Source organism: Oncorhynchus mykiss, chromosome 25 (genome assembly GCF_013265735.2).
Source record: "Oncorhynchus mykiss isolate Arlee chromosome 25, USDA_OmykA_1.1, whole genome shotgun sequence".
In the NCBI taxonomy this organism is placed as follows: domain Eukaryota; kingdom Metazoa; phylum Chordata; class Actinopteri; order Salmoniformes; family Salmonidae; genus Oncorhynchus; species Oncorhynchus mykiss.
In genome coordinates this window covers 482798-510128 of record NC_048589.1, presented here as the reverse complement: position 1 = coordinate 510128, position 27331 = coordinate 482798, and the positions used below count along the sequence as shown (strand labels likewise).

Here is a 27331-nt window from a genome sequence, read left to right as displayed (position 1 = left end):
AGTGGCTCAGGTAGTGCAGCTCATCCAGGATGGCACATCAATGCGAGCTGTGGCCCTGGGTTCCTCCTAATGCAAGACAATGCTAGACCTCATGTAGCTGGAGTGTGCCAGCAGTTCCTGCAAGAGGAAGGCATTGATGCTATGGACTGGCCCGCCCGTTCCCCAGACCTGAATCCAATTGAGCACATCTGGGACATCATGTCTCGCTCCAGTCCAGGTCTGGGAGGAGATCCCTAAGGAGACCATCCGCCACCTCATCAGGAGCATGCCCAGGTGTTGTAGGGAGGTCATATAGGCACGTGGAGGCCACACACACTACTGAGCCTCATTTTGACTTGTTTTAAGGACATTACATCAAAGTTGGATCAGCCTGTAGTGTGGTTTTCCACTTTAATTTTGAGTGTGACTCCCAATCCAGACCTCCATGGGTTGATAAATTTGATTTCCATTGATAATTTTTGTGTGATTTTGTTGTCAGCACATTCAACTATGTAAAGAAAAAAGTATTTAATAAGAATATTTCATTCATTCAGATCTAGGATGTGTTATTTTTGTGTTCCCTTTATTTTTTTGAGCAGTGTATAACAATAATACATGTCATTTAGCAGACACTTTTATCTAAAGGGCTCCCGAGTGGCGGAGAGGTCTAAGGCACTGCATCTCAGTGCAAGAGGCGTCACTACAGTCCCTGATTTTGAATCCAGGCTGTATCACATCCAGCAGTGATTGGGAGTCCCATAGGGCCCAGCGTTGTCCGGGTTTGGCCGTCATTGTAAATAAGAATTTTTCTTAACTGACTTGCCTAGTTAAATAAAATTTTGAAAAATTAAATGAAAGACGTCTGTTATACATACCTGTGACTAAGAACCTGCAGGCACCCGCCCCGGCCTCATTGGTCACTTCACAGGTGTACTCCCCGTAGCCCTCCCTATTGAGTGCCCTGACGTGGTAGTCCGTCTCGTCGCGCTGGTCGAACTGGCCCATGGTCAGCAGCCTGGTACCCAGCTTCCACTCGTACTTGAGCACTTTGGACGGGTGCGCCCGCAGCACCCGGCAGTTGAGGGTGAAGGCGCGACCCAGACCCTGGCGGATCTCTGTGAACACCGGTTCCACCACCGGAGGATCTATGGAGAGGAAGACCAAAGGCCCTATTAGTCAGGCAGGCAGGGAGGCAAAGGCTGAATCCCAAATAAATCCCTAGCCCCTGGCCTACATCACAACAGTCAGCCACAGGGCAGCAATGGCCCGGTCCTAAAATAACCCCTATCCCCTATGCACTTGTGGAGATCTGAGAAGATGCAGGTGCAGTGGTGGAAAAAGTACCCAATTGTCATACCTTAATAGAAAAATGACTCAAGTAAAAGTCTAAAAGTATCAAAAATAAATGTAATTGCTAAAATATACTTAAGTATCAAAAGTATAAATCAAATTCCTTTGCAAACCAGACGGCAACATTTTTCAACACTCAGACATCATTTAAAATTCACACGTGTGTTTAGTGAGTCCACCAGATCAGAGGCAGTAGAGATGAATAGGGTTGTGTGTGAATTGGACCATTTTCCTGTCCTGCTAAGCATTCAAAATGTAACAAGTACTTTTGGGTGTCAGGGAAAATGTATGGCTTAAAAAGTAGATTATTTTATTTTGGGAATGTAGTGAAGTTAAAGGAAAAGTTGTCAAATATAAAGTACAGATACCCGAAAAACTACTTAAGTAGTACTTTAAAGTATTTGTACTTAAGTACTTTACACCACTGGGTAGGTGCAAGCAATATGGTAATTACTTCCCATATTGTTTACACCTATAAACCTCTCAGATCTACAGGAGTGCCTAGAGAGTAGGAGGAGCTAGGCGTTGATTTGGAATACAGAAAAACTGTCCTTCTCACACAGGCAGCATCTGAGCCCGTCTCCTTATGTCAACCCAAACATAATCCATTCATCTGCATCCAGAATTTCTCCATCTGCAGGACTTTAAAGTCCCATCAGCTTTTATTTATTTATCCAGCCTTTAGATTATCTTGCGCTATAATTACCACTAACCCAATAGCAATGAGATGCCAGTAGCCATGGCTTTATCAATTAGCCACTCCAACTTAGGTGGAAAGTGATCTAAACACAGTGCTAAATCTGCAATGTTCCTGTCGCTCTTTTGTATACGTCTAGCAGACACAGCTACACAGTGGAAGTCGGAGTATGTGGGCAAAACGGGCTACTTAGCACTAACATGAGAACTCAGAAGTCACACGTCTAGGATAATATAGCTTCTAGTGAAAAGCTTAAATTGGAATTGTTGTTGTATATATGCGAGGCAATTTAGTAGGAGATATTTTAAGGGCCTCTGAAATATTTTTCCCATTTTGTGTCTAATTTTGAGAACTCTCAGAGGAACTGTCCTCTCTTAACTCGACTGAATGAAAGAGCTTGCTGCTTGAATACACAGAATGGCTGAGAGAGTCCGCAGGGACCGCCTTCCGCTCGGAGACAAACGAGCGTGATTCACAGAATTTTTGAGTGACACCTTACTAGATAATACTCCAGAAACACTTAAAGGAACAGTTCTGCTAAATAGTTACCAAATAGCTACACGGACTATCTGCATTGACCCTTTTTGCACTAACTCACATGTGCTGCTCCTACTGTTTATTATCTGTCACTTTAATCCTAGTTATATGTACATATCTACCTCAATTACTTCGTACCCATGCATATCGACTTGTACCCCGTTTATATAGCCAAGTTATTTTTACCCGTTATGTATCTATTATTACTTTGTTACGTGTTTTACTGTCTATTATTTTCTTTTCTCTCTGCATTGTTGAGAAGGCCCCGTCAGTAAGCATTTCACTGTTAGTCTACAGCTGTTTATGAAGTATGTGACGAATAACATATGATTTGATTCTCCAGAATTGCAAATATACTTGATCTTAATGATACCTAGAATGTAGTTTATAGAGGCAGAAGGTCAGTGTCGGAAGTGGTTTGTTTACTACACCCTATCAATAGCATAGTTGAGTGCAAAACATCGAAAGTGGTAGGAACCCTGTTAGCATGCTACAGCCCAGCAAGCAAGCATCTAACGGACAGCTATCTGTAATGAGGCTGGAGGCAAGCCCTCCTCAGGCCACCGTCGGAAGAGCTAATATTACTATGCCTAAATGAACTAACTTCAAACGTTTCTGTCGCATACAATATGCTTGGAATTTTGAAGCAGCAATCCCTTTTGATTGTAAAGTAGAGAAATACTCTCAATTCAAATATCCTCAAAAACTCAGAATACAACAGGCTCTAGAGGATAACATGACCTTTCAAGTCATACAAGGAAATTAACTTTAGAAAAACAAAAAACTTGTTTGCCTCCTAAAATCCATCCGTATTACTCATTAATGGTGTAAGGTTTGTACCTGTTATTTACCACAGGGATTAAAACATAAGAGGTAGAACAAAAAGTAGGCCTAAACAAAAGTAAAGAAGGGAAGAGAGAACCTTAAAGGCACAATATGTCATTTCAACAGCCTGATCCTGGCACTGTTTGGTAAACTGAGGGACGGGGCTGTGCTATGGATGCAACCGAGCTATAGATGACAGTATGGAGTGATTTTAGTGCCTGGCAGTCCATGAAACATTCATAGAACATGTTCCATTGTTCAACTGAACATTATTATGCTAATGCAGTGTTGTTACCAGGGTAGTTTCATTGTTACTACACAGACAGGCCTATAAGAGCAACTTCATGTAAAGTGTTATGCAAGTTCTTAAAATGTTCCTGTGATGTCTCTGCAAGACTTCATCCCCTTGTTAATAGAACCATTTTGCGAACCCAAAAAGCACTGTTAATAACACTTTAAAGTCTTTAACTCTTTCTATGCACTACTACTCGTGAATGGGGTTTTTCGAAAATATTCATGATGACAATATATTTAAATGGGGGAAATGGCAGCAAAAAAAGTTGCAGTGTGAATAGTTCCATCCGTGCCACATTTCATGGTCGGCTCAACTGGGGATTTCTCAGTCTACTCGCATTGCATGACTGGGTGATGATAGCACTTTCAGAATTTCAGTGTTGTCGTTTAGTTTTTCTCTCTCCAAACGTATTCTCTCTTTTTCGTAAATTAATACTGGTGGGGATAAATTAGCGCTTCACTAATTAAGCTGGGAGCCAGCTTTGAATGCCATACTTAACGAACAGCCCAGGATTAAACAAGTGTTTCTATGACAGAGCGTTGGTCATAGAAACCTTTTAGAGAGTAATGTTCACCCTCCATGTCGATCACCCTGCAGCTAGTTCCCCAATGCCCAAATTTATCAAACCATAGTCAGGGGGCTTGACTAGGAATTTGCCATTCATCCTATAGTATGTGCTGCTTTCTCTCCCCTTCTTGGCTTCCAACTGATGCCCATAGCTAATTTCAAGAATTTATTAAAGAGGCTATGATTTTATGGTTGAGCAGCTTACATCAATATACTTCAGAACATATTTAATTTCTTATAACCAGGGTAAAGCAAGAAAAAAATAGCAGGCCATAGATGAAATGCTTAAACTAACAATAATTGGGGCTTTTCAGAGGGAGATGGATCTTCGCTGGTTGAGAGTTTTTATTTTTTGTACGTTTAATCCTTTTGCACTCATGTCGAGGGGAGAAATATGCAGAAAGGGTTGTGAAATGTCAGAGTATGACTGCAATTATCCCTTCATTATGCTTTAAATAGCAACATTAATAATCATCAGTGTCTTATCAGAATTTTGAGACAATTCATTATGGATTTTGGGTTAACTACTGTAGCACAGTGCCTGCCTAAGAGAACGTAATCAATTTGTAAAGCCTATGATTTTATTAAGGATAGACCCGTCATTATATAATTCCCACAATATGACTGACAACCTTATCTTAACATGCACTCCAAACCAACTTTTTTTTACCTACAAGTAATGTGATACTATATCAATGCTTTAATATGGGCCACACTACAAAGTACTGGGCTTTGGCTAGGCGGACTAACTCAGTCACTGAGACTAGGAAACTCGCGTTTGAACCCCAGTCTGACACAATTGCAAAATCGGTGCTAACAGCAATTTTTTTGTCCTGTCTGTGACACGGCTGTGATAATGGTACCAGACACAGAATGACTGTACTGTTTCAAAGAACAATGCTCCAGTGCAAAGGACACGCTTCCAAAAGCCTCGCTATCTCCCTTTTCCCTGTTACCGCTCCTGCCTGCACCACCTCAAAGAGGGTGAATCAGTGACAAGTATGGGCATTGACCTTTCCAGTCTGCAGAGAGTCCCCCTTCGGCCAGCATGTCTGATTAGGTTGAGATCCTTTGACAAAGCCAACCAGGCCCTCCGTGACCCCAGCTCGCTTGGGAGCCCACCTGTTGTTCCAGCTGAATCACTGTGCTTCGTAATTGTATATTGGACGCATTGCCGGAACACGCCTGGCCAATAAACTCAATTAACCCTTGGAATGATAACGTCTGTAGACTGCAGGGAACTGACTTACAGGCTGGCTGCTGCAACGCCCACACTGTTAAGGTGAGACAGGAGTTAATTGGGTTCAAGTATATTACCTGAGAGCATTCAATTACTTGGGTGTGGGGCTGTGGTCTCTACATTGGCTGCTGCTACCCATTCCTAGTTGTAATATGAAGTCATAAGAATCAGTCTTGCGGCTATTTATCAATATATACTTTTTAATGTTTCTGCCTTTTTGAAGGTTTCTGCCTCTCCGGTGTTTCAATGTTTCTGGTTAATTAAAGCCTGAAATATTTTACGGAGCAGATGGACATACACTGTACTGTAGCATTGAAAATAATTGAGCTGTGAAGTCTCCAGACCAAAGCTGCACAGGACACCAATAGTTTCAGTGCGGAAGGCTTTCGAAGTGGGCTGCAGGTCCTCTGGAGCTTCGGAGAAGTTCTAGTGGAGTCAACCGAGGTCCTGTTCCTAGTTTCCGAGGTTAACCAAAGCCTTTATCTTATGATGTCGTCAACAACAGCCATCACAATGGCTCCTATGCATGTTAAAATGCAATTAAAAATAAAGTGGCTATCATACATATACTGGCCCTGACACGTAGAACAGAGCGGGGCCAAATACAAGGGGCTGCAACTAACAGATGGCCTCCAGGCCTTAATGGCGTCACTTTGTGTAAAGGGTGATGCCAGGCAGAGGAGAGAAAGAGAGGGAGAATGAAAGAGGAGAAAAAGAGAGAGGGAGACAGAAAGAGAGAGGAAAAATATTTTAATTTCATTACCAATAAAACAGAATAATGCTGATCTTTAGGCTTAAAGCCTGGGGAAATCAAGAGCAATCTCTATATGTCACTGGTGAGCAGCATTCTCCAACCTCTCTCTCTATTTCCTTCCTCTCTCATCCTCCTCCTCCCTCTATTTCACTCTCTCCCTCTCTTTCCTCTCGTGTCTCTCTCGATCTCCTCCCACCTCTCCATCCACCGCCTCCGCAAACTCTGCTGCAAGAGCCTGCTCAGCTGTCACAGATATAAGTACACATTATCCAGTGGCATACATTGGTACCCAGACCTACCACAAGTAATGAGTCCTGTGCTAGGGATTATACTCCTAGCTACCCTTCTCTCTTCCCTGCCCTAGTTCCCTTTCCTGCAATCACAATTTCTGCAGGAAGAGGAGGAGGAGTAGGTGGATGAGCAATCAAATCAAATCAAATAGTAGGAACCATTTGTGAAATGGTGGAAGCATGACAAACACATACATTGCCTTAGGAAAATATTCAGAACTCTTCCTTTTTCCACATTTTGTTATGGTACAGCCTTATTCTAAAATGAATTAAATTAAAACATTTCCTCCTCAATCTACACACAATACCCCATGACAAAGCGAAAATAGGTTTTTAGAAATTTGTGAAAATGTTTAACAAATAAAACAGAAATACCTTATTTACATAATTATTCAGACCCTTTGCTATGAGACTCGAAATGGAGCACAGGTGCATCCTGTTTCCATTGATCATCCTTGAGATGTTTCTACAACTTGATTGGAGTCCAAGTGTGGTACACTCAATATATTATTTTTATGATTTTGAAAGGCACACGCCTGTCTATATAAGGTCCCACGGTTGACAGTACATGTCAGAGCAAAAGCTAAGTCATGAGGGACGAATGAATTGTCCATAGAGCTCCGAGACAGGATTGTGTCGAGGCACAGGTCTGGGGAAGGGTACAATTTGTTTGTATGCAGCATTGAAGAACAAAGTGGCCTCCATCATTCTTAAATTGGAAGAAGTTTGGAACCACCAAGACTCTTCCTAGAGCTGGCCGCCCGGCCTAACTAAGCAATCGGGGGAGAAGGGCCCTGGTCAGGGAGGTGACCAAGAACCCGATGGTCACTGACAGAGCTCCAGACTTCCTCTGTGGAGATGGGAGAGCCTTCCAGAAGGACAATCATCTCTGCAGCACTCCACCAATCAGGCCTTTGTGGAATACTGGCCAAACAAAATTCTCTGGTCTGTTGAAACCAAGATTTACTTATTTGGCCTGAATGCCAAGCTTAACGTCTGGAGGAAGCCTGGCACCATCCCTACGAAGAAGCATGGTGGTGGCAGCATCATACTGTTGGGATATTTTTCAGCGACAAGGACTCGGAGACTGGTCAGGATCGAGGGAAAGAGGAACAGAGCAGTCCTGAGAGATCCTTGATGAAAACCTGCTCCAGAGCGCTTAGGACCTCAGACTGGGGTGAAGGTTCACCTTCCAACAGGACAATGACCCTAAGCACACAGCCAAGACAACGCAGGAGTGGCTTCAGGACAGATCTCAGAATGTCCTTGAGTGGCCCAGCCAGAGCCCGGACTTGAACCCGATCGAAAATCTCTGAAGACACCTGAAAATAGCTGTGCAGCGATGCTCACCATACAACCTGACAGAGCTTGAGCGGATCTGCAGAGAAGGGATGAACTCCCCAAATACAGGTGTGCCAAGCTTGGGGGGAAAAAAAACGATTTAATCCATTTTAGAATAAGGCTGTAATGTAACAAAAAGTGAAAAAAGTCAAGGGGTCTGAATACTTTCCGAATGCACCGTATACAGTGAAGTCTGTATGTATGAATCATCACTAACAGGCATCTCCTTCAGTCAGCCACACACACAGTCCACCGGGCCTCTGCTATGGAGGAGGTAACACAACACGCACAACACACAGCCTAGAAATGACTACTGAAGACTTTACCCTAAACGACTACACATACTAAGGAGAAGAGAGCTATATGACATACTAATAGTGCCGTCAGACTGACAGACCAGACATGTGACATAAACAATGTGATCCTTGCCTCCAGACCAGAGGCTTAGGGGGACACAAACAGTTGGTTTACAGACATCTGTCACGCACAGTATGCACTACATCACTACTGTAACACCACATTATGTTTTACAATTTAATACTTCATAACTTCCGCTAAATGTAATTGGTGCGCTGCACAGATATGAAATAATGAATTTAATAACAGTAATTCATTTAATAATTTAGTCGTTGAGCAGCTGTGGATTTTGGTACTGGGTCAATTTCAAACATCCCATTTATGATAACATGTTCTCTCTTATTTTCTGAGTGCCAGCACACATTTGGACAGGGGCACAACATTCAGTGGGAACATGCCCCCCCCCCCCCACATCCTGAAATTGCATTTTTGTCCCCCCCCCCCCAATTTTATCATTGGAATGGAATGAAAAAAACGAGGCAACGGGGTGCTTTAAGACCATGCGGACGCCTCCTAGCGGCGGGTAGACTGTTTAACCAACTGGAAAAAAAATATACAGTGGGGAGAACAAGTATTTGATACACTGCCGATTTTGCAGGTTTTCCAACTTACAAAGCATGTAGAGGAGGTCTGTAATTTTTATCATAGGTGCACTTCAACTGTGAGAGACGGAATCTAAAACAAAAATCCAGAAAATCACATTGTACGATTTTTAAGTAATTCATTTGCATTTTATTGCATGCAATAAGTATTTGATCACCTACCAACCAGTAAGAATTCCGGCTCTCACAGACCTGTTAGTTTTTCTTTAAAACCTGTTAAAGAGGCTGCAAATTTTTGCAGCTTTTTGTTAAAAATCGTGCAACATTTCAACGTCCTGCTACTCATGCCAGGAATATAGTATATGCATATGATTAGTATGTGTGGATAGAAAACACTCTGAAGTTTATAAAACTGGTTAAATCATGTCTGTGACTATAACAGAACGTGTTTAGCAGGCAAAATCCCAAGGATAACTGTTCACAAAAAAAAACTAAAAAATATCCCTCCGCCAGTCTCTGTATTGTCTATGGCAAGGGAAAATAGATAGGGCCCAGTTTACAATGCCTACAGCTTCCACACGATGTCGCCAGTACTGTCAATTGATTTTAAATGTATCCTTGGTAAAATGAGGAATAGGCACTTCCTGTCGTCGAGTACACCGGAGGAAGTTATGAAAGAGAGAATGTGGACCATGATTTCAAAACGTAATGCTATTGAATACAGATCGCCCCGTGATCAATTTGATCGATTATTAACGTTTACTAATACCTAAAGTTGGATTACAAAAGTAGTTTGAAGTGTTTTGTCAAAGTTTATAGGCAACTTTTTTAATTGAAAAAAATTACGTTGCATTTTGGAACGGTGCTTTTTCATGGATCAGACGGGCTTCATAAATGGACATTTTGGGTATTCATGGACGGATTTAATCGAAAAAAAAGACCCAATAGTGATGTTTATGGGACATATAGGAGTGCCAACAAAGAAGCTCGTCAAAGGTAATGAATGTTTTATATTTTATTTCTGCGTTTTGTGTAGCGCCGGCTACGCTAATTATTTTGTTTACGTCCCCTTTGGGTATTTCGGGGGTTGCATGCTATCAGATAATAGCTTCTCATGCTTTCGCCGAAAAGCATTTTAAAAATCTGACATGTTGGCTAGATTCACAACGAGTGTAGCTTTAATTGAGTACCCTGCATGTGTGTTTTAATGAAAGTTTGAGTTGTATCGAGTACTATTAGTTGTCACTCTGAAATTTCAGCTGATGTTGATCCCTGTACAGGGACAGCAGCCGTAAAAGTTTGAAGCCCTCCTGTTCTCCACTCATTACCTGTATTAACTGCACGTGTTTGAACTCGTTACCTGTATAAAAGACACCTGTCCACACACTCAATCAAACAGACTCCAACCTCTCCACAATGGCCAAGACCAGAGAGCTGTGCAAAGACATCAGGGATAAAATTGTAGACCTGCACAAGGCTGGGATGGGCTACAGGACAATAGGCAAGCAGCTTGGTGAGAAGGCAACAACTGTTGGCGCAATTATTAGAAAATGGAAGAAGTTCAAGATGACGGTCAATCACCCTCGGTCTTGGGCTCCATGTAAGATCTCACCTCGTGGGGCATCAATGATCATGAGGAAGGTGAGGGATCAGCCCAGAACTACACGGCAGGACCTGGTCAATGACTTGAAGAGAGCTGGGACCACAGTCTCAAAGAAAACCATTAGTAACACAGTACGCCGTCATGGATTAAAATCCTGCAGCGCACGCAAGGTCCCCCTGCTCAAGCCAGCACATGTCCAGACCCATCTTAAGTTTGCCAATGGCCATCTGGATGATCCAGAGGAGGGATGGGAGAAGGCCATGTGGTCTGATGAGACAAAAATAGAGCTTTTTGGTCTAAATCTCAAGTCGCTGTGTTTGGAGGAAGAAGAATGATGAATACAACCCCAAGAAAACCATCCCAACGTGAAGCATGGAGGTGGAAACATCATTCTTTGAGGATGCTTTTCTGCAAAGGGGACAGGACGATTGCACCGTATTGAGGGGAGGATGGATGGGGACATGTATCGCGAGATCTTGACCAACAACCTCCTTCCCTCAGTAAGAGCATTGAAGATGGGTCATGGCTGGGTCTTCCAGCATGACAACTACCAGAAACACACAGCCAGGGCAACTAAGGAGTGGCTCCGTAAGAAATATATCAAGGTCCTGGAGTGGCCTAGCCAGTCTCCAGACCTGAACCCAATAGAACATCTTTGGATGGAGCTGAAAGTCCATATTGCCCAGTGACAGCCCCGAAACCTGAAGGATCTGGAGAAGGTATGTATGGAGGAGTGGGCCAAAATCACTGCTGCAGTGTGTGCAAACCTGGTCAAGAACTACAGGAAACGTATGATCTCTGTAATTGCAAACAAAGGTTTCTATACCGAATATTAAGTTCTGCTTTTCTGATGTATCAAATACTTATTACATGCAATAAAATGCAAATGAATTACTTAAAAATCATACAATGTGATTTTCTGGATTTTTGTTTTAGATTCCGTCTCTCACAGTTGAAGTGTACCTATGATAAAAATTACATACCTCTACTTGCTTTGTAAGTAGGAAAACCTGCAAAATTGGCAGTGTATCAAATACTTGTTCTCCCCACTGTATATAATAAAACTCACAGAACCAATCAATAGTTTGGACACACCTACCCATTCAAGGGTTTTTCTTTATTTTTACTATTTTAATACTATGTAATACTATTTTAATATAGAATAATACTGAGGACATCACTATGAAATAACACATATGGAATCATGTAGTAACCAAAAAAAAGTGTAAAAACAAATTCAAATATATTTTATATCTAGAATACTTCAAAGTAGCCACTGATGACAGCTTTGCACACTCTTGTCATTCTCTCAACCAGCTTAATGAGGTAGTCAGCAGGAATGCTTTTCAATTAACAGGTGTGCCTTGTTAAAAATTAAATGTGTTTGAGCAAATCAGTTGTGTTGTGACAAGTTAGGGGTGGTATACAGAAGATAGCCCTATTTGGTAAAATACCAAGTCCATATCATGGCAAGAACAGCTCAAATAAGCAAAGACAAATTACAGTCTATCATTACATTAAGACATGAAGGTCAGTCAATCTGAAAATGTCAAGAACTTTGTCAAGTTTCTTCAAGTGCACTCGCAAAAACAATCAAACGCTATGATGAAACTGGATTTCATGGGGACCTCCACAGGAAAGGAAGACACAGAGTTACCTCTGCTGAAGAGGATAAGCTAGAGTTACCAGCCTCAGAAATTGCAGCCAAATAAATACTTCACATAGTTCAAGTAACAGACACATCTCAACATCATCTGTTCAGAGGAGACAGTGTGGTCGAATTGCTGCAAAGAAACCACTACTAAAGGACACCAATAAGAAGAAGAGACTTGCTTGGGCCAAGAAACATGAGCAATGGAAATTAGACCGGTGAAAATCTGTCCTTTGGTCTGATGAGTCCAAATTTGAGATTTTTGGTTCCAACTGCCGTGTCTTTGTGAGACGCAGAGTAGGTGAACGGATGATCTCCGCATGTGTGGTTCCCACCATGAAGCATAGAAGAGGAGGTGTGATGGTGCTCTGCTGGTGACACTGTCAGTGATTTATTTAGAATTCAAGGCACACTTAACCAGCATGGCTACCACAGCATTCTGCAGTGATATGCCATCCCATCTGATTTGCGCCTAATATCATTTGTTTTTCAACAGGACAATGACCCAACACACCTCCAGGAAGGAAAGGGATGGAGAGCTGCATCAGATGACCTGGCCCCCACAATCACCTGACCTCAACCCAATTGAAATGGTTTGGGATAAGTTACCACAGAGTGAAGGAAAAACAGCCAACAAGTTCTCATCATATGTGGGGACTCCTTCAAGACTGTTGGAAAAGCATTCCAGGTGAAGCTGGTTGAGTGAATGCCAAGAGTGTGCAAAGCTGTCATCAAAGCAAAGGGTACATTGACTTTTTTGGTTATTACATGATTCCATATGTGTTATTTCATAGTTGTGATGTCTTCACTATAATTCTACAATGTATAAAATAGTAAAAATAAATAAAAACCTTTGAATGAGTAGGTGTGTCCAAACTTTTGACTGGTACTGTGTGTGTAATATATTTACATATATGTCCCAACAACTTCTAAAGCCAAAGTTGCATCCCTGAATTTGAAAACATCATTAATCATATCAAAACATTAGAGCAACTTAAAAAAGCAAGAAACCCAGATTGGCAAACTTGTGTGTTTTCCAAATGGCACCCTATTCCCTATAGTGCACTACTTTTGACCAGGACCCATCCACTGTTGACCAAAGCCCTACGAGCTCTGGTCAAAAGTAGTACACTACAATGCCTTCAGAAAGTATTCATACCCCTAGACTTAGTCCACATTTTGTTGTGTTACAGTTTTTAAAATGTATTAAATATATTTTGTCTCTCACCCATCTACACAAAATACCCCACAATGACAAAGTAAAAACATGTTTTTAAACATTTTTGCAAATTTATTGAAAATGAAATACAGAAATATGTAATTTACATACGTTTTCAAACCCCTGAATTAACACTTTGTAGAAGTACCTTTGGCAGTGATTACAGCTGTGAGTTCTTCTGGGTAAGTCTTTAAGAGCTTTTCACACTTGGATTGTGTATCATTTGCCTATTACTCTTTTCAAAATTCTTCAAGCTCTGCCAAATTGGTTGTTGATCATTGCCAGACAATCCATTTCAGGTTGTGCAGTAGATTTTCAAGTAGATTTAAGTCAAATCTGTAACTCTGTATATTTGTATTTTAGGTTATTGTCCTGCTTAAAGGTGAATTCATCTCCCAGTGTCTGGTGGAAACCAGACTGAATCAGGTTTTCCTCTCGGATTTTGCTTGTGCTTAGCGCCACTCTGTTTCTTTTTTATCCTGAAAAATTCCCTTGTGCTAAATGATTACAAGCATACCCATAACATGATGTAGCCACCATTATGCTTGAAAATATTAAGAGTGGTACTCAGTAATTGGTTGTATTGGATTTGCCCCAAACATAACACTTTGCATTCAGGAAAAAAAATTGCCACGTTTTTTGCAGTATTACTTTATTGCCTTGTTGCAAGTTTTTGAATATGTTTTATTCTGTACAGGCTTCCTTGTTTTAGCTCTGTTCTGTCAATTAGGTTAGTATTGTGGAGTAACTACAATGTTGTTGATCCATCCTCAGTTATCTCCTATCACAGCCATTAAACTCTGTAACTGTTTTAAAGTCACCATTGGCCTAAAGGTGTAATTCCTGAGTGGTTTCTTTCCTCTCCGGCAACTGAGTTAGGAAGAACGCCTGTATCTTTGTAGTGACTGGGTGTATTGATACACCATCCAAAGTGTAATCAATAACCTCACCATACTCAAAGGGATAATAAATGTCAGCTTTTTTGTGGGTTGTCAATTGTAAATAACAACTTGTTCATAAATGACTTGCCTAGTTAAATAAAAAAATTAAAACATCAACCGATTGGGTGGGTGCTCTTCTTTGCGAGACATTTTAAAACCTCCCTGGGCTTTGTGGTTGAATCTGTGTTTGAAATGCACTGCTTGACTGAGGGACCTTACAGATAAAGTTATGTGTGAGGTATAGAGATGAAGTAGTCATTCAAAATTCATGTTAAACACTTATTGCACACAGAGTGAGTACATTCAACTTATTATGTGACATGTTAAGCACATTTTAACTCCTAAACTTATTTAGGCTTGCATTAACAAAGGATTTAAATACTTATTGACTCAAGACATTTCAGCTTTAATTTTAATTCATTAGTAAACATTTCAAAAAACATACAGTAATTCGACTTTGACATTATGGGGTATTGTGTGTAGGCCAGTGACACAAAATCTCAATTTTAAATTCCGTCTGTAACACAACAACATGTGGAAAAAGTCAAGGGGTGTGAATACTTTCTGAAGGCACCGTATACATTAACTCGGGTGTTATTTGGGAACCACCCCAAATCAACATGGCATCAGCACATTTAGCCTGGTGTACATGCATATGTTTGATAAGAAATAGTCATTTTCCTACAAAACACTCCTCAAGCCTAGAATATATTTATCATGTCCATGACACAAGAAAAACAGGATTCCCTCTCTGCCAAGGTTTTGTTTTTCAAATAAGTTTTTATTGAGAAGCAGAAATACACATGCAAGTAATGTACATCTTCCTTCTGTACAGAATGTACAGACCCCACGGCTAGCAGGCGAACTACTGTGGAACATCACATTCAATGTACTTTCATTATTAGAGGCTAACAATACGGCATGCTGTATTCATAGTGAATTAACCTAAGCCATCATGCTCAAGGACATGGCTGCATGGGAGTCGCATAATGAGTGGAGAGCCGTTAAAATGGCAAGCAACCACAAACAACATCAGTGAGTCACTCACTTGCACGATTGCACGCATGCATACAGAACAGCAGGAGCAGCTGTAAAGCTGTTTACATACATCTTTGAGTGTGAAACTCAAACTATGAGCTACCACTGTGGATCTGGTAGACTAGAGTGTTGCCCATAGAGATGTAAGTACAGTGCCTTGCGAAAGTATTCGGCCCCCTTGAACTTTGCGACCTTTTGCCACATTTCAGGCTTCAAACATAAAGATATAAAACTGTATTTTTTTGTGAAGAATCAACAACAAGTGGGACACAATCATGAAGTGGAACGACATTTATTGGATATTTCAAACTTTTTTAACAAATCAAAAACTGAAAAATTGGGCGTGCAAAATTATTCAGCCCCTTTAGTTTCAGTGCAGCAAACTCTCTCCAGAAGTTCAGTGAGGATCTCTGAATGATCCAATGTTGACCTAAATGACTAATGATGATAAATACAATCCACCTGTGTGTAATTCACAAAAAAATACCGTTTTATATCTTTATGTTTGAAGCCTGAAATGTGGCAAAAGGTCGCAAAGTTCAAGGGGGCCGAATACTTTCGCAAGGCACTGTATATAATGAATATGAATTGGGTGGGTTGAGATTATTAAATATAAAAGCACTAAACCTCTCTCTAAAAGCTTCACTCAATCAAAAGTGTAATTTGAACCCTAAATGGTTCTCAAGTGGATTAATAAGAAAAGCTCATCCATTGTTTAAAAATTGCCTTTTTGCCATGTCTCATTTTTATTAATTGAAAATGATCCTTTTTTCAAAGTATCTGCCTTTTTCAAACAAGCATTGCAGAGCTGGCTACAATTTCAATTTCATCCCCCTGAAAAGATAGAACAAATGTTACAACAAATATTATGGCTGAACTCAAATGTGCTGGTTGATAAAATACCTGTATTAATGGGAAAGATGTTTGAACATCTGTTCGATTAGATAGATTGAAATTGCACGTTAAACATCATAGCAGAGTTGAAAGATATGTGTTGCGTAGAAACACGAAGTGGGTGGCCAGCAGAGATAGATGGGATGAGGGAAGCTGAGGGTTGGTATGTGGAATTGGAGACAAGTGGGAATGGAGTTGCTGTGTGAGAGAGAATGATGGTCAAAAGATAAAGGGGAAAAAAAGTCAAAATAAAACATAATAAAGGTACATTTGAATGACTCTAAGTGGCAGTGTTTTACAACTAATGCCAGTCTGCCTGAGGCTGATGCCGTGCAGGTGTTTGTACACATGCATATACACACACTCTCATTCAAATAAACACATACAAGAACACACACATACATAATAGTGCCAGACATGCACACAAACATATAATGTATGCATTGCTATTATGATTTCAGTTGTCCTTGATGTCCTTTGTTTTAAACATATTATTTTGTGTATTTTTTTTGCATTTTTGTTTGCTGTCTTCTGTCTTTTCCTTTTTTCTCTTTAGTTCATTCTCTAGGTTGTTGGTGCATGGGGGGGGTTCATAGGGGTGGGGAATGGAATTAATATTATGTATTAATTTTTTCTTCCGGGTAGGGGGGGGGGGGGTCTCGAATGGTTGAGGGACAGCTATTGGGGAACTGTGTGTGGGGGGGGGTCTTGCAGGGTTCGGGCTTCACAAGATTGTTATCATGAAAAAGGAAACTATGACATATTTTATATCACTATCATGCACACGCACCCTCACACATAAGGATGGCTCTGTTGCAGAAAGACTGATACATGTTTGATAGTGTCTTGATGCTGTATTGTTTGTCCTTCATGTTCTAATACTTTAATGTTGCCCCTTCCTTGTGTTTTTTGTAATAAATAATTATATACATATAAAAAACATCTCAAGGCAGGAACTTAGAGCTTGGTCGCAAATGGCTCTTCCAAATGGACAATGACCCCAAGCATACTTCCAAAGTTGTGGCAAAATGGCCTAAGGACAACAAATTCAAGGTATTGGAGTGGCCATCACAAAGCCCTGACCTCAATCCTATAGAACATTTGTGGGCAGAACTGAAAAAGCGTGTGCGAGCAAGGAGGCCTACAAACCTGACTTAGTTACGCCAGCTCTGTCAAGAGGAATGGGCCAAAATTCACCCAACTTATTGTGGGAAGCTTGTGGAAGGCTACCCAAAACGTTTGAGTTAAACCATTTAAAGGCAATGCTACCAAATACTAATTGAGTGTATGTAAAGTCTGACCCATTTGCAACCAAGCTTTAACTTCCTGACTGATGTCTTGAGATGTTGCATCAATATATTGAGGCGTGTAGCAGGTTAGCCACCAGGGGGAGACTTGTCGAGGATTGGTGACAGACGGCGTATACATCACGAGGCGATAGCTCCATCTGCTGGACGTGCCAGGTCTCGACAGGCTCTCCGTCAGGACTAAAATAAATAAATAAAATGCTCAAACAAATGCTGTGGAAGGTCATCGAGTAGGACGGGAAGAACTGGGACCAGCTACCTCACCTAATCCTCCACTGGGTTTTCCCCTTTCGAACTCCTCTACGGCAGGATGCCACGCGGCCTACTGGACCTCGCCAAGGAGGTGTGGGAAGCCCAACCGACCCCCTTACGCAGCGTGGTAGAGCATGTGGAGACGATGAGGGAGCGGATGACAGCCATATTGCCAGTCGTGAGGAACATATGGAGAAGGCCCAATGCACCCAAGCCCAGGTCTACAATCGGGGTGCCCAGCCCCGAGAATTCCAGGTGGGAAATAGGGTGTTGTTCTTGATCCCCACGGTCAAAAGTAAGTTCCTGGCAACATGGAACGGGCCCTACGAGGTGATTGAGAAGGTGGGACCTGTCAATTACCGCGTACCGCAGCCCGGTGGACGGAAACCCCAACAGATTTACCACGTGAACCTGTTGAAGAAATGGCACGAGAGGACAGCCTTGGCGTGTTATGGTCGGGACCAAGGACGCCAATGGTACAAGTTGTGGTCCCGAGCAATGAGGACCTCGACCCGGCCCAGAAGCAAGAGGGAGCTTGTCGATCGGAACACGGCGGTGTACTCCGAGAAGCAGGGCCGCACGACCCTCATTGAAAACCACACCCATACCCTGCCCGGGGAAACGGTACGAAAGAGGCCATATCAGATTCCGGAGGCCCGAAGGAAAGCCGTGAAACAGGAAGTGGAGGCTATGCTGAGGATGGGGGTCGTTGAAGAGTCTCACAGTGCATGGTGCAGCCCCATCGTGTTGGTGCCCGAACCGGACGGTAGCCTGCACTTCTGTAATGATTTCCAGGGTGTGAACGACATTAGCTTGTTTGACACCTACCCCATGCCGAGGGTGGACGAGCTCATCGACCGTTTGGGATAGACCCGGTACATCAGCACCGTTGACCTGACCAGAGGATATTGGCAAGTACTGTTGGAAGCCTCCTCCCGGGAGAAGACGGTGTTTTTGACACCAGACGGATTGTATCCACAACTTTGCGGCTATAGCTTACCCCCTTACCGATCTAACCAGGGCCCGCCACCCGAAAACAGTGAAATGGACGGACGAGACAGAAGCGGCATTCAGCCGCCTGAAGGAAGTGCTGTGTTCCCATCCGATTTCCAGGTGCTGATGTTGGTTCAGACGGATGCATGTGACACGGGACTAGGGGCCGTTCGGTCCCAGATACACGATGGGCAGGAGCACCCCATCATGTACATCAACCGAAAGCTGATACCCAGAGAGAAAAAAATACTCTATTGTTGAGAAAGAGTGTCTAGTGGGAATGGGCGCTAGATACTCAAGTATTACCTATTAGGTACCCACTTTCACCATTGTCACGGTCTGGATGGCCAGGGAAAGAGATACAAACGATCGGGTCACCAGGTGGTTCTTGTCCCTTCAACGCTTCTCTTTTTCTGTTGTGCACAGGTCAGGGGCGAAGCATGGAAACACGGATGCCCTATCGAGAAGGGAGACATACGTCGCACTGATGATAGTCCCCTCCCCGACAGAGCTAATGGGGGTACAATAGGTCAGCCCCCAGGGGGAGACTCGACGAGGCCTGGTGACAGACGGAGTATACATCACGAGGCGATGGCTCCATCTGCTGGACGTGCCAGGTCTAGACGGGCTCTCCAGCCAGGACTAATTGGGGCTGATTAGGGATTGGTGAGTAATCAAGGGCTGATTGCTCACCAGCTGTACCATAAAGCTGCCAGAAGGGCAGCACACAAGGGAGAGACTGGGGGAGGAAAGGACTCCCGTATAGTTGGGGATGGTACCAGAGGTAACAGGAGGGAGTTCAGTTTTTGATGGTATCCCAGAGAGGGCGAGACCTATTCTTTTCTTTTGGACTATTATTTTAATAAACACCTTTGAAGCTGAGCTAATCCTACTCTGTCCGTGTCTGATCTGTGTAAACGTTTTGACCCAACCCCCTGGTCTGCCACAATATCTACGTAATTTTCCGTCCTCATGATGCCATCTATTTTGTGAAGTGCACCAGTCCCTCCTGCAGCAAAGCAGCCCCACAACATGATGCTGCCACCCCTGTGCTTCATGGTTGGGATGCTGTTCTTTGGCTTGCAAGCCTCCCCCTTTTTCCTCCAAACATAACGATGGTCATTATGGCCAAACAGTTTCATTATTGTTTCATCAGACCAGAGGACATTTCTCCAAAAAGAACAATCTTTGTCCCCATGTGCAGTTGCAAACCGTAGTCTGGCTTTTTTATGGCGGTTTTGGAGCAGTGACTTCTTCCTTTCTGAGCGGCCTTTCAGGTTATGTCGACATAGGACTCGTTTTTACTGTGGATACAGATACTTTTGTACCTGTTTCCTCAAGCATCTTCACAAGGTCCTTTGCTGTTGTTCTGGGATTGATTTTCACTTTTCGCACCAAAGTACGTTCACAGAACGCGTCTCTTTCCTGAGCGGAATGACGGCTGCGTGGTCCCATGGTGTTTAAACTTGCATACTATTGTTTGTACAGATGAACGTGGTACCTTCAGGCATTTGGAAATTGCTCCCAAGGATGACCCAGACTTGTGGAGGTCTACAATTTTTTTTCTGATGTCTTGGCTGATTTCTTTTGATTTTCCCATGATGTCAAGCAAAGAGGCACTGAGTTTGAAGGTAGGCCTTGAAATACATCCACATGTACACCTCTAATTGACTCAAATTATGTCATTTAGCCTAGTGGTCAGAGCATTGGACTAGTAACCGAAAGTTTGCAAGATTGAATCCCCGAGCTGACAAGGTAAACATCTGCCGTTCTGCCCCTGATCAAGGCAGTTAACCCACTGTTCCTAGACTGTCATTGCAAATTTGTTCTCAACTGACTGGCCTAGTTAAATAAAAGTAAAATAAAGCAATTAAAAAATTAGCCTATCAGAAGCTTCTAAAGCCATGACATCATTTTCTGGAATTTTCCAAGCTGTTTAAAGGCACAGTCAACTTAGTGTATGTAAACTTCTGACCCCTGGAGTTGTGATACAGTGAATTAGAAGTGAAATAATCTGACTATAAACAATTGTTGGAAAAATTACTTGTGTCATGCACAAAGTGGATGTCCTAACCGACTTGCCAAAACTATAGTTTGTTAACAAAAAATTTGTGGAGTGGTTGAAAAACTATTTTTAATGACTCCAACCTAAGTGTATGTAAACTTCCCACTTAAATATACATATATAACATGGATTTAAAAGTCAAAATGTGTGTAGCAATTGCAGATTGCCCATTTTAATCAAGCATATAACCAGCATTTACGCTGTCATATTTACACCGACACCATGAGTCAAAGAAAATCCCACCTTCAATCCCATGGCCCCGGTTGTTACTGTTGTTTGCCACTCCTGTTTTATTGCAGCGCTCCTGCAATTCCTAGGTGTGCATAGCACTGCGTAAAAGTAACAGACAACTGTCATGTCCTACACCTCCTTATCTGTGTCAATACACTGTTTAGTGCGCTCATCCAGAGAGAGCAGGAACGGGAAGAGAGAGAGAGTGGCATCTGCATCCCAATGCTGCAGCTAGGCTGTGTTCCAAATAGCACGCTATTCCCTATATTCACTACTTTTGACCAGAGCCCTATTGTTGTAGTTCTGATTGTACCTGGCTAGGTCCCACTATGCCCGGCTCTTTGGGACCAGCCCTCCTTCCTCTTCAGCCCCCCTTTCCTCTAGCCTCCTTCTCGCCTGTTTCTGCACAGTCCACAAACGGTTCTCCTGGGGCCACACTAAGGACAACTCTGAGGCCAGGCTGCCTGGGGAGCTCTCACTCCAGTGAATCAGTGAGAGCTTCTGTGGAATAGTGTGTGTGGCCTAGTGACACACACACACACACACACACACACTTCCGCATTAATCCATTAATGCACACAGACACGCTCAGAACACACACAGACCTTCATGAATCCACGACAGCACGCACATGCACACGCACACGCACGCACACACACTTCCTACGGCTCATCGTTCTTCACCCACCTCACGGTCCATGTAATTTTGCGTGGTGGTGGGAGGGATATAAGGTCACAGATCACAGATTTCAGAGGCCTGACACTAGTAAATTAGAAGCGGTGATCGAGCGATGAGCAGCTCTGCATTTCTAGAAGCCATCTTCCCTCCGTTCCGATATTACTATAAATTAGACTGGATGTTTCACACCCTATGTAGTGCACTACTTTTGACCAGACTAGTGCACTACATTGGGAATTGGGTTCCATTTGGTATGCATCCACCAAAGCTCTATGACCTCTAATAGTGTCTTCCTCCATAATGTCACCAGATAATTTCCTCCTACGCATGTATGTACAAGGTCAATAAACGTTATGGATTATGCAATTATAAAATGCCTCTCGTTTCTCTTAAGTAAAGGCCGCTAATGGTCATTAACACTGAGATATGACACTTTCCTGTCACTTTTTCGGTGTGACTGAGTTAAAAGTCGTGTTGAAATGTTTCCTTTGAATGTGGAACGTACATCAGGAATTTATTATGTTACATTAACCTGTTAGAGCTCTAGGGGCGCTATTTCATTTTTGGATAAAAAACGTTCCCGTTTTAAGCGCGATATTTTGTCACGAAAAGATGCTCGACTATGCATATTCTTGACAGTTTTGGAAAGAAAACACTCTGAAGTTTCAGAATCTGCAAAGATTTTGTCTGTAAGTGCCCCAGAACTCATTCTACAGGCGAAACCAAGATGATGCATCACCCAGGAATTAGCAGAATTTCTGAAGCTCTGTTTTCCATTCTCTCCTTATATGGCTGTGATTGCGCAACGAATGAGCCTACACTTTCTGTCGTTCGCCCAAGGTCTTAGCAGCATTGTGACGTATTTGTAGGCATATCATTGGAAGATTGACCATAAGAGACTACATTTTCCAAGTGTCCGCCTGGTGTCCTGCGTCGAATTCGGTGCGCAATTGCCAGCTGCTTCTACTTTACCATTTGATTCAGGGGAGAAAGCATGTGTCCAAGAACGATGTATCAATGAAGAGATATGTGAAAAACACCTTGATGATTGATTCTAAACAACGTTTGCCATGTTTTCAGTCGATATTATGGAGTTAATTTGGAAAAAAGTTTGCGTTTTGAGGACTGAATTTATGGATTTTTTTTGGTAGCCAAATGTGATGTATAAAACGGAGCTATTTCTAATACACAAGGAATCTTTTTGGAAAAACTGAGCATCTGCTATCTAACTGAGAGTATCCTCATTGAAAACATCAGAAGTTCTTCAAAGGTAAATGATTTTATTTGAAGGCTTTTATGTTTTTGTTAATGTTGCGTGCTGGATGCTAACGCTAATGCTAACGCTAAATGCTAACGCGAAATGCTAACTCTAGCTAGCTACTTTTACACAAATTATTGTTTTCCTATGGTTGAGAAGCATATTTTGAAAATCTGAGATGACAGTGTTGTTTACAAAAGGCTAAGCTTGAGAGATGGCATATTTATTTCATTTCATTTGCGATTTTCATAAATAGTTAACGTTGTGTTATGCTAATGAGCTTGCTGATAGATTTACACAATCCTGGATACAGGGGTTTTTTCATAGCTAAACGTGACGCAGAAAACGGAGCGATTTGTCCTAAACAAATAATCTTTCAGGAAAAACTGAACATTTGCTATCTGAGAGTCTCCTCATTGAAAACATCTGAAGTTCTTCAAAGGTAAATGATTTTTTTGAATGCTTTTCTGTTTTTTTGTGTAAATGTTGCCAGCTGAATGCTAATGCTAAATGCTACGTTAGCCATCAATACTGTTACACAAATGCTTGTTTTGCAATGGTTGAGAAGCATATTTTGAAAATCTGAGATGACAGTGTTGTTAACAAAAGGCTAAGCTTGAGAGCTAGCATATTTATTTCATTTCATTTGCGATTTTCATGAATAGTTAACGTTGCGTTATGGTAATGAGCTTGAGTCTGTATTCACGAACCCGGATCCGGGATGGGGAGATCAGAAAGGTTAACCTTTCAACCTGGGGAAATTGAATCCAGACGTTTTAATAATTAGCCGAGGCGAGATGATTTGCGAAATGCGTAACGCACCAAGATTATGTGCTGTTACTAATTGAAATGAATGATGTATTGAATTGATGAGGTATGATGTATCAAACAAAATATAATACAGATAGCAACATAAGAAATTCCCACACATCTAACTTAAACCCCTTAAAACTTATGTGCATTGCAGTGTACAGTCGACTCCTGATAAGTGCCAATCAGATTGCAAGTCACAATTCAAATATATAATTTAGAATTTTGCACGGTTCATCCACCTCTCCTGACCTCCTCCTTACAGAGACCTCTCCAACTCATGGAACCAACGTAACTCACCATGGTTCAAACCCATTGCAAAACACAGTATATCCAGAATACTCACATTGCACGGTGAGCTCCACCAGCGCTTCTCGGGGCTTCACGTTGAAGCCGTTGTACTGGCTGGTGGCGCAACGGTAGGTTCCAGTCATCTCGCGGGAGACATTGACAATGCGCAGCACACCATCGTAGCTTTCTGTCTGAAGGCTGCCATCGGGCATAGGCACCTCCTTGTCGGCCCTCGACCAGAGGATGATGGGCTTGGGCTTCCCTGACACCAGGCACTGCAGGTCCACTGTGTCACCCTCCTGGACCACCATGGGGGACTTGCCTCGCGGCACCGTCAGCTCCGGAGGAACTGGGAGAGATGGAGAAAGAAACTTAACGTCACTTAACTTTACGTGGTGCTACTTTGTGATGTTTCGTTGTATTACATTGCTTTCCATGATGTTACCTTATATGATGTTACCTTATGTGATGTCACTTTAAGTATTGTCACTTTGCGTAATGTTCCTTTATGTGATGCTATTTTAAGTTACGTTTACGCAATGTTACTTTACACAAAGTTGCTGGGGTAGAGACAAGTTTTATCCCAACCCAGCACTAATACTTGATTCAACTAATCAACAATTCACCTAGACCTTGAAAAGCTGAATCAGGTGGGCAAGAACACCCTATAGTTCTTCAGCCAGGATTAGGGGTTGGTAGACAGTATATCACAAATCACTCAGTGGGACTCAGGAAGTCCTTAGATTTTTGCCCTGTGCATTCTGACCATCCAACCCTCTGGACAACCCCATCACCCCCCCCCCCCCCCCCCCCCCCTCTCTCCAACAGTGCTATGACTGTGGTATCCTTGTTTCAATTCATCCTTCATCCCCTGCTACTGCAATCCCAATCCGCCACTGCTACACTGAAATAAAAAGCTATGAATACAAAATAGCGCAAAATATGTAATAGAGTAAGGGAAGGGAACACAGAACAGAGAGGCAACGAATGAACAGACAGGTCTCATTTATTTGGCGCGTTTGAGGGGTAGCCATCTCCCCCTGAGCTTTCAGCTCTGCTCTCCTACGGGGGTTCTCTGCCAAAGGCAAACACTATCATCCCAACCCAGGCCAATCATTCTGGATAGGCTTTACTTTGCTTAGCCCAAATGGATTTTAGTAATGCATGTTGGAGGCTTCTTCTCTGCTCCATTGGTTAATATACTGGAGGTGACAACAAAGGCAAATGCAGGTCTTAAAAATGTGAATCTGACGAACCGATCAAGACAGCTAGATGAGAGGGAAGGAAAGAACACACACCACCTGAGACTTACATAAGTAGTTGCAGGAGACCTGTGCCAGAGAGGGAAGCATGTGTGTGTGTGTGTGTGTGTGTGTGTGTGTGTGTGTGTGTGTGTGTGTGTGTGTGTGTGTGTGTGTGTGTATTTCAGGTTGATGCACATTAGCATGTCCTACAAAGGCTCCCGCACAAATAGGCTCATCTATTTCTGGGTTTATGAGTTGTAGCTACTCACAAAAGTAGTTTTAATGGACTTCAATGATCCTAATGGTCAGCTCCTTGATGTTTTTAAGTTTTCCTTCCGTTTCATTGCCAATTTACCAATCCTCCCGCCCACAACAGGAATAATAATGTCCGGGCTTATCATCAAACATTTGATGTTTCCGCTCCGGCATTACTAACTCATTATCAATTGTTTTTAAGAAAAAACATCTAAAGATCTTTTGCATCAGTTCATACGCCAACAAACTAAAGGAAAATTACAGAGGGAGTAGCTAATTAGGAGAAAATAACACAGGTGACCCTACACTAGCAGGCTGTAAATAATCATTAGGTTTGGAAGTAGGAATGCGCATATTAGCGACAGATTTATGCCTGATTGAATGGACTGATCCCAACAATCTGTCCCGAAAATGCTTTAAAACCCAACACATAAGGATTATGGACTGTTAATGAATGGAAGTCTGTGTTTTTGCCACGTCTGGCCATCGTTCAGTCATGGCGTGTCCTTCCTATCAAAGCACACATACTGTAGTATGTACTTTGTGTATTGCCTACTAAGAGGGGTAGGTAGGGGTGTGGAGGGGCTGTCCCATCATCTCATCCTTCATAAACACTGAAAGAGCTTGATGACTCTCCATATCCCTGTAACCCAGGGCTCTCCAAACTTGTTCCTGGAGAGCTACTGTCCTGTAAATTTTTGCTCCAACTCTAATCTAGAACACATGATTCTAATAATTAGCGGGTAGATAAGCTGAATCAGGTTAAATACAACTGGGGTTAGAGCGAAAACCTACAGAAGTGTTGCTCTCCAGGAACAGGGTTAGAGAGCCCTGCTGTAACCTATATCGTCCTGTAATGATGAGCCCTACAATATGCTACTTTAGTCAACTGTGCCACAAACCTATTAAACAACTAGAAGCACAACAGTACAGTACAGTCCACTGCTCACCTGTAGTCGAAGAGATATTGACGTCGATGCTGACTTCGGGGATGCCGCCGTTCTTCAGCACCGCCACGCAGGTGTACGTGCCAAAGTCTGTGAACTTGAGGTCAATGATGTCCAGGTTGGTAGTGCCGGGCTGGACGTCGGGGTCGGTGTGGGTGATGACCATGCGCTCCGAGCTGCGCAGCGGCCGGCCATTCTTCAGCCAACTGAACAGAAGCTCCTCAGGGGGCGTTGCCTCTACCTGGCAGGAGATCTTGACCTCACGGCCGATTTGGATGTTGTCGTCGTTGTGGTACGGGTCAGGCGTGATCCAGAAGCGCCCCTTCTTTAGCCCTACGGAGAGAAAGAGTAATAGGCTACATCAGCACTAATGCTAAAAATTTGGGTTCCGTGTTTTTCCTATAAATAACCAACCTTACTGTACTGATTGTATTTATAATTATGGCAGCCACCTGGGGGCACAAAAGGTTACAGTTTTGAATAAAGATAGCTGAACGGGTATAAAACACTGGGTATAAGTCATTGTATACTATACAGTGGCAAGAAAATGTATGTGAATCCTTTGGAATTTCCTGGATTTATGCATACATTTTACATATAATGTGATCAGATCACATTTTATCACATCAGTGTGCTTAAACGGATAACACAAATGATTTTATTTTCTATATTGAATACATAATTTAAACATTCACAGTGTAGGTTGGAAAAAATATGTGAACCCCTAGGCTAATGACTTCTTCAAAAGCTAATTGGTGTCAGGAGTCAACTAACTTGGAGTTGACTCAATGAGACGAGATTGGAGATTTTGGTTAGAGCTGCCCTGCCCCATAAAAACACTCACAAAATTTGAGTTTGCTATTCACAGGAAGCATTACCT

The 27331-nt window shown here is 42.4% G+C and overlaps 1 protein-coding gene across 2 annotated transcripts in view; it reads right to left on the bottom strand.

Annotated features, from left to right (window-relative positions):
- The window catches only part of LOC110505206 (MAM domain-containing glycosylphosphatidylinositol anchor protein 2), a 232727-nt gene that overhangs the window by 78081 nt on the left and 127315 nt on the right, over positions 1 to 27331 (bottom strand). For both annotated transcript variants that reach the window (XM_021584281.2, XM_036962460.1), the window contains exons 7-9: positions 26455 to 26784; positions 24061 to 24354; positions 855 to 1124 (exon numbers count right to left, since the gene is read on the bottom strand). In XM_021584281.2, coding sequence (XP_021439956.2) covers positions 855 to 1124; positions 24061 to 24354; positions 26455 to 26784 — 894 coding nt within the window. The remainder of the gene's footprint in view (positions 1 to 854; positions 1125 to 24060; positions 24355 to 26454; positions 26785 to 27331) is intronic.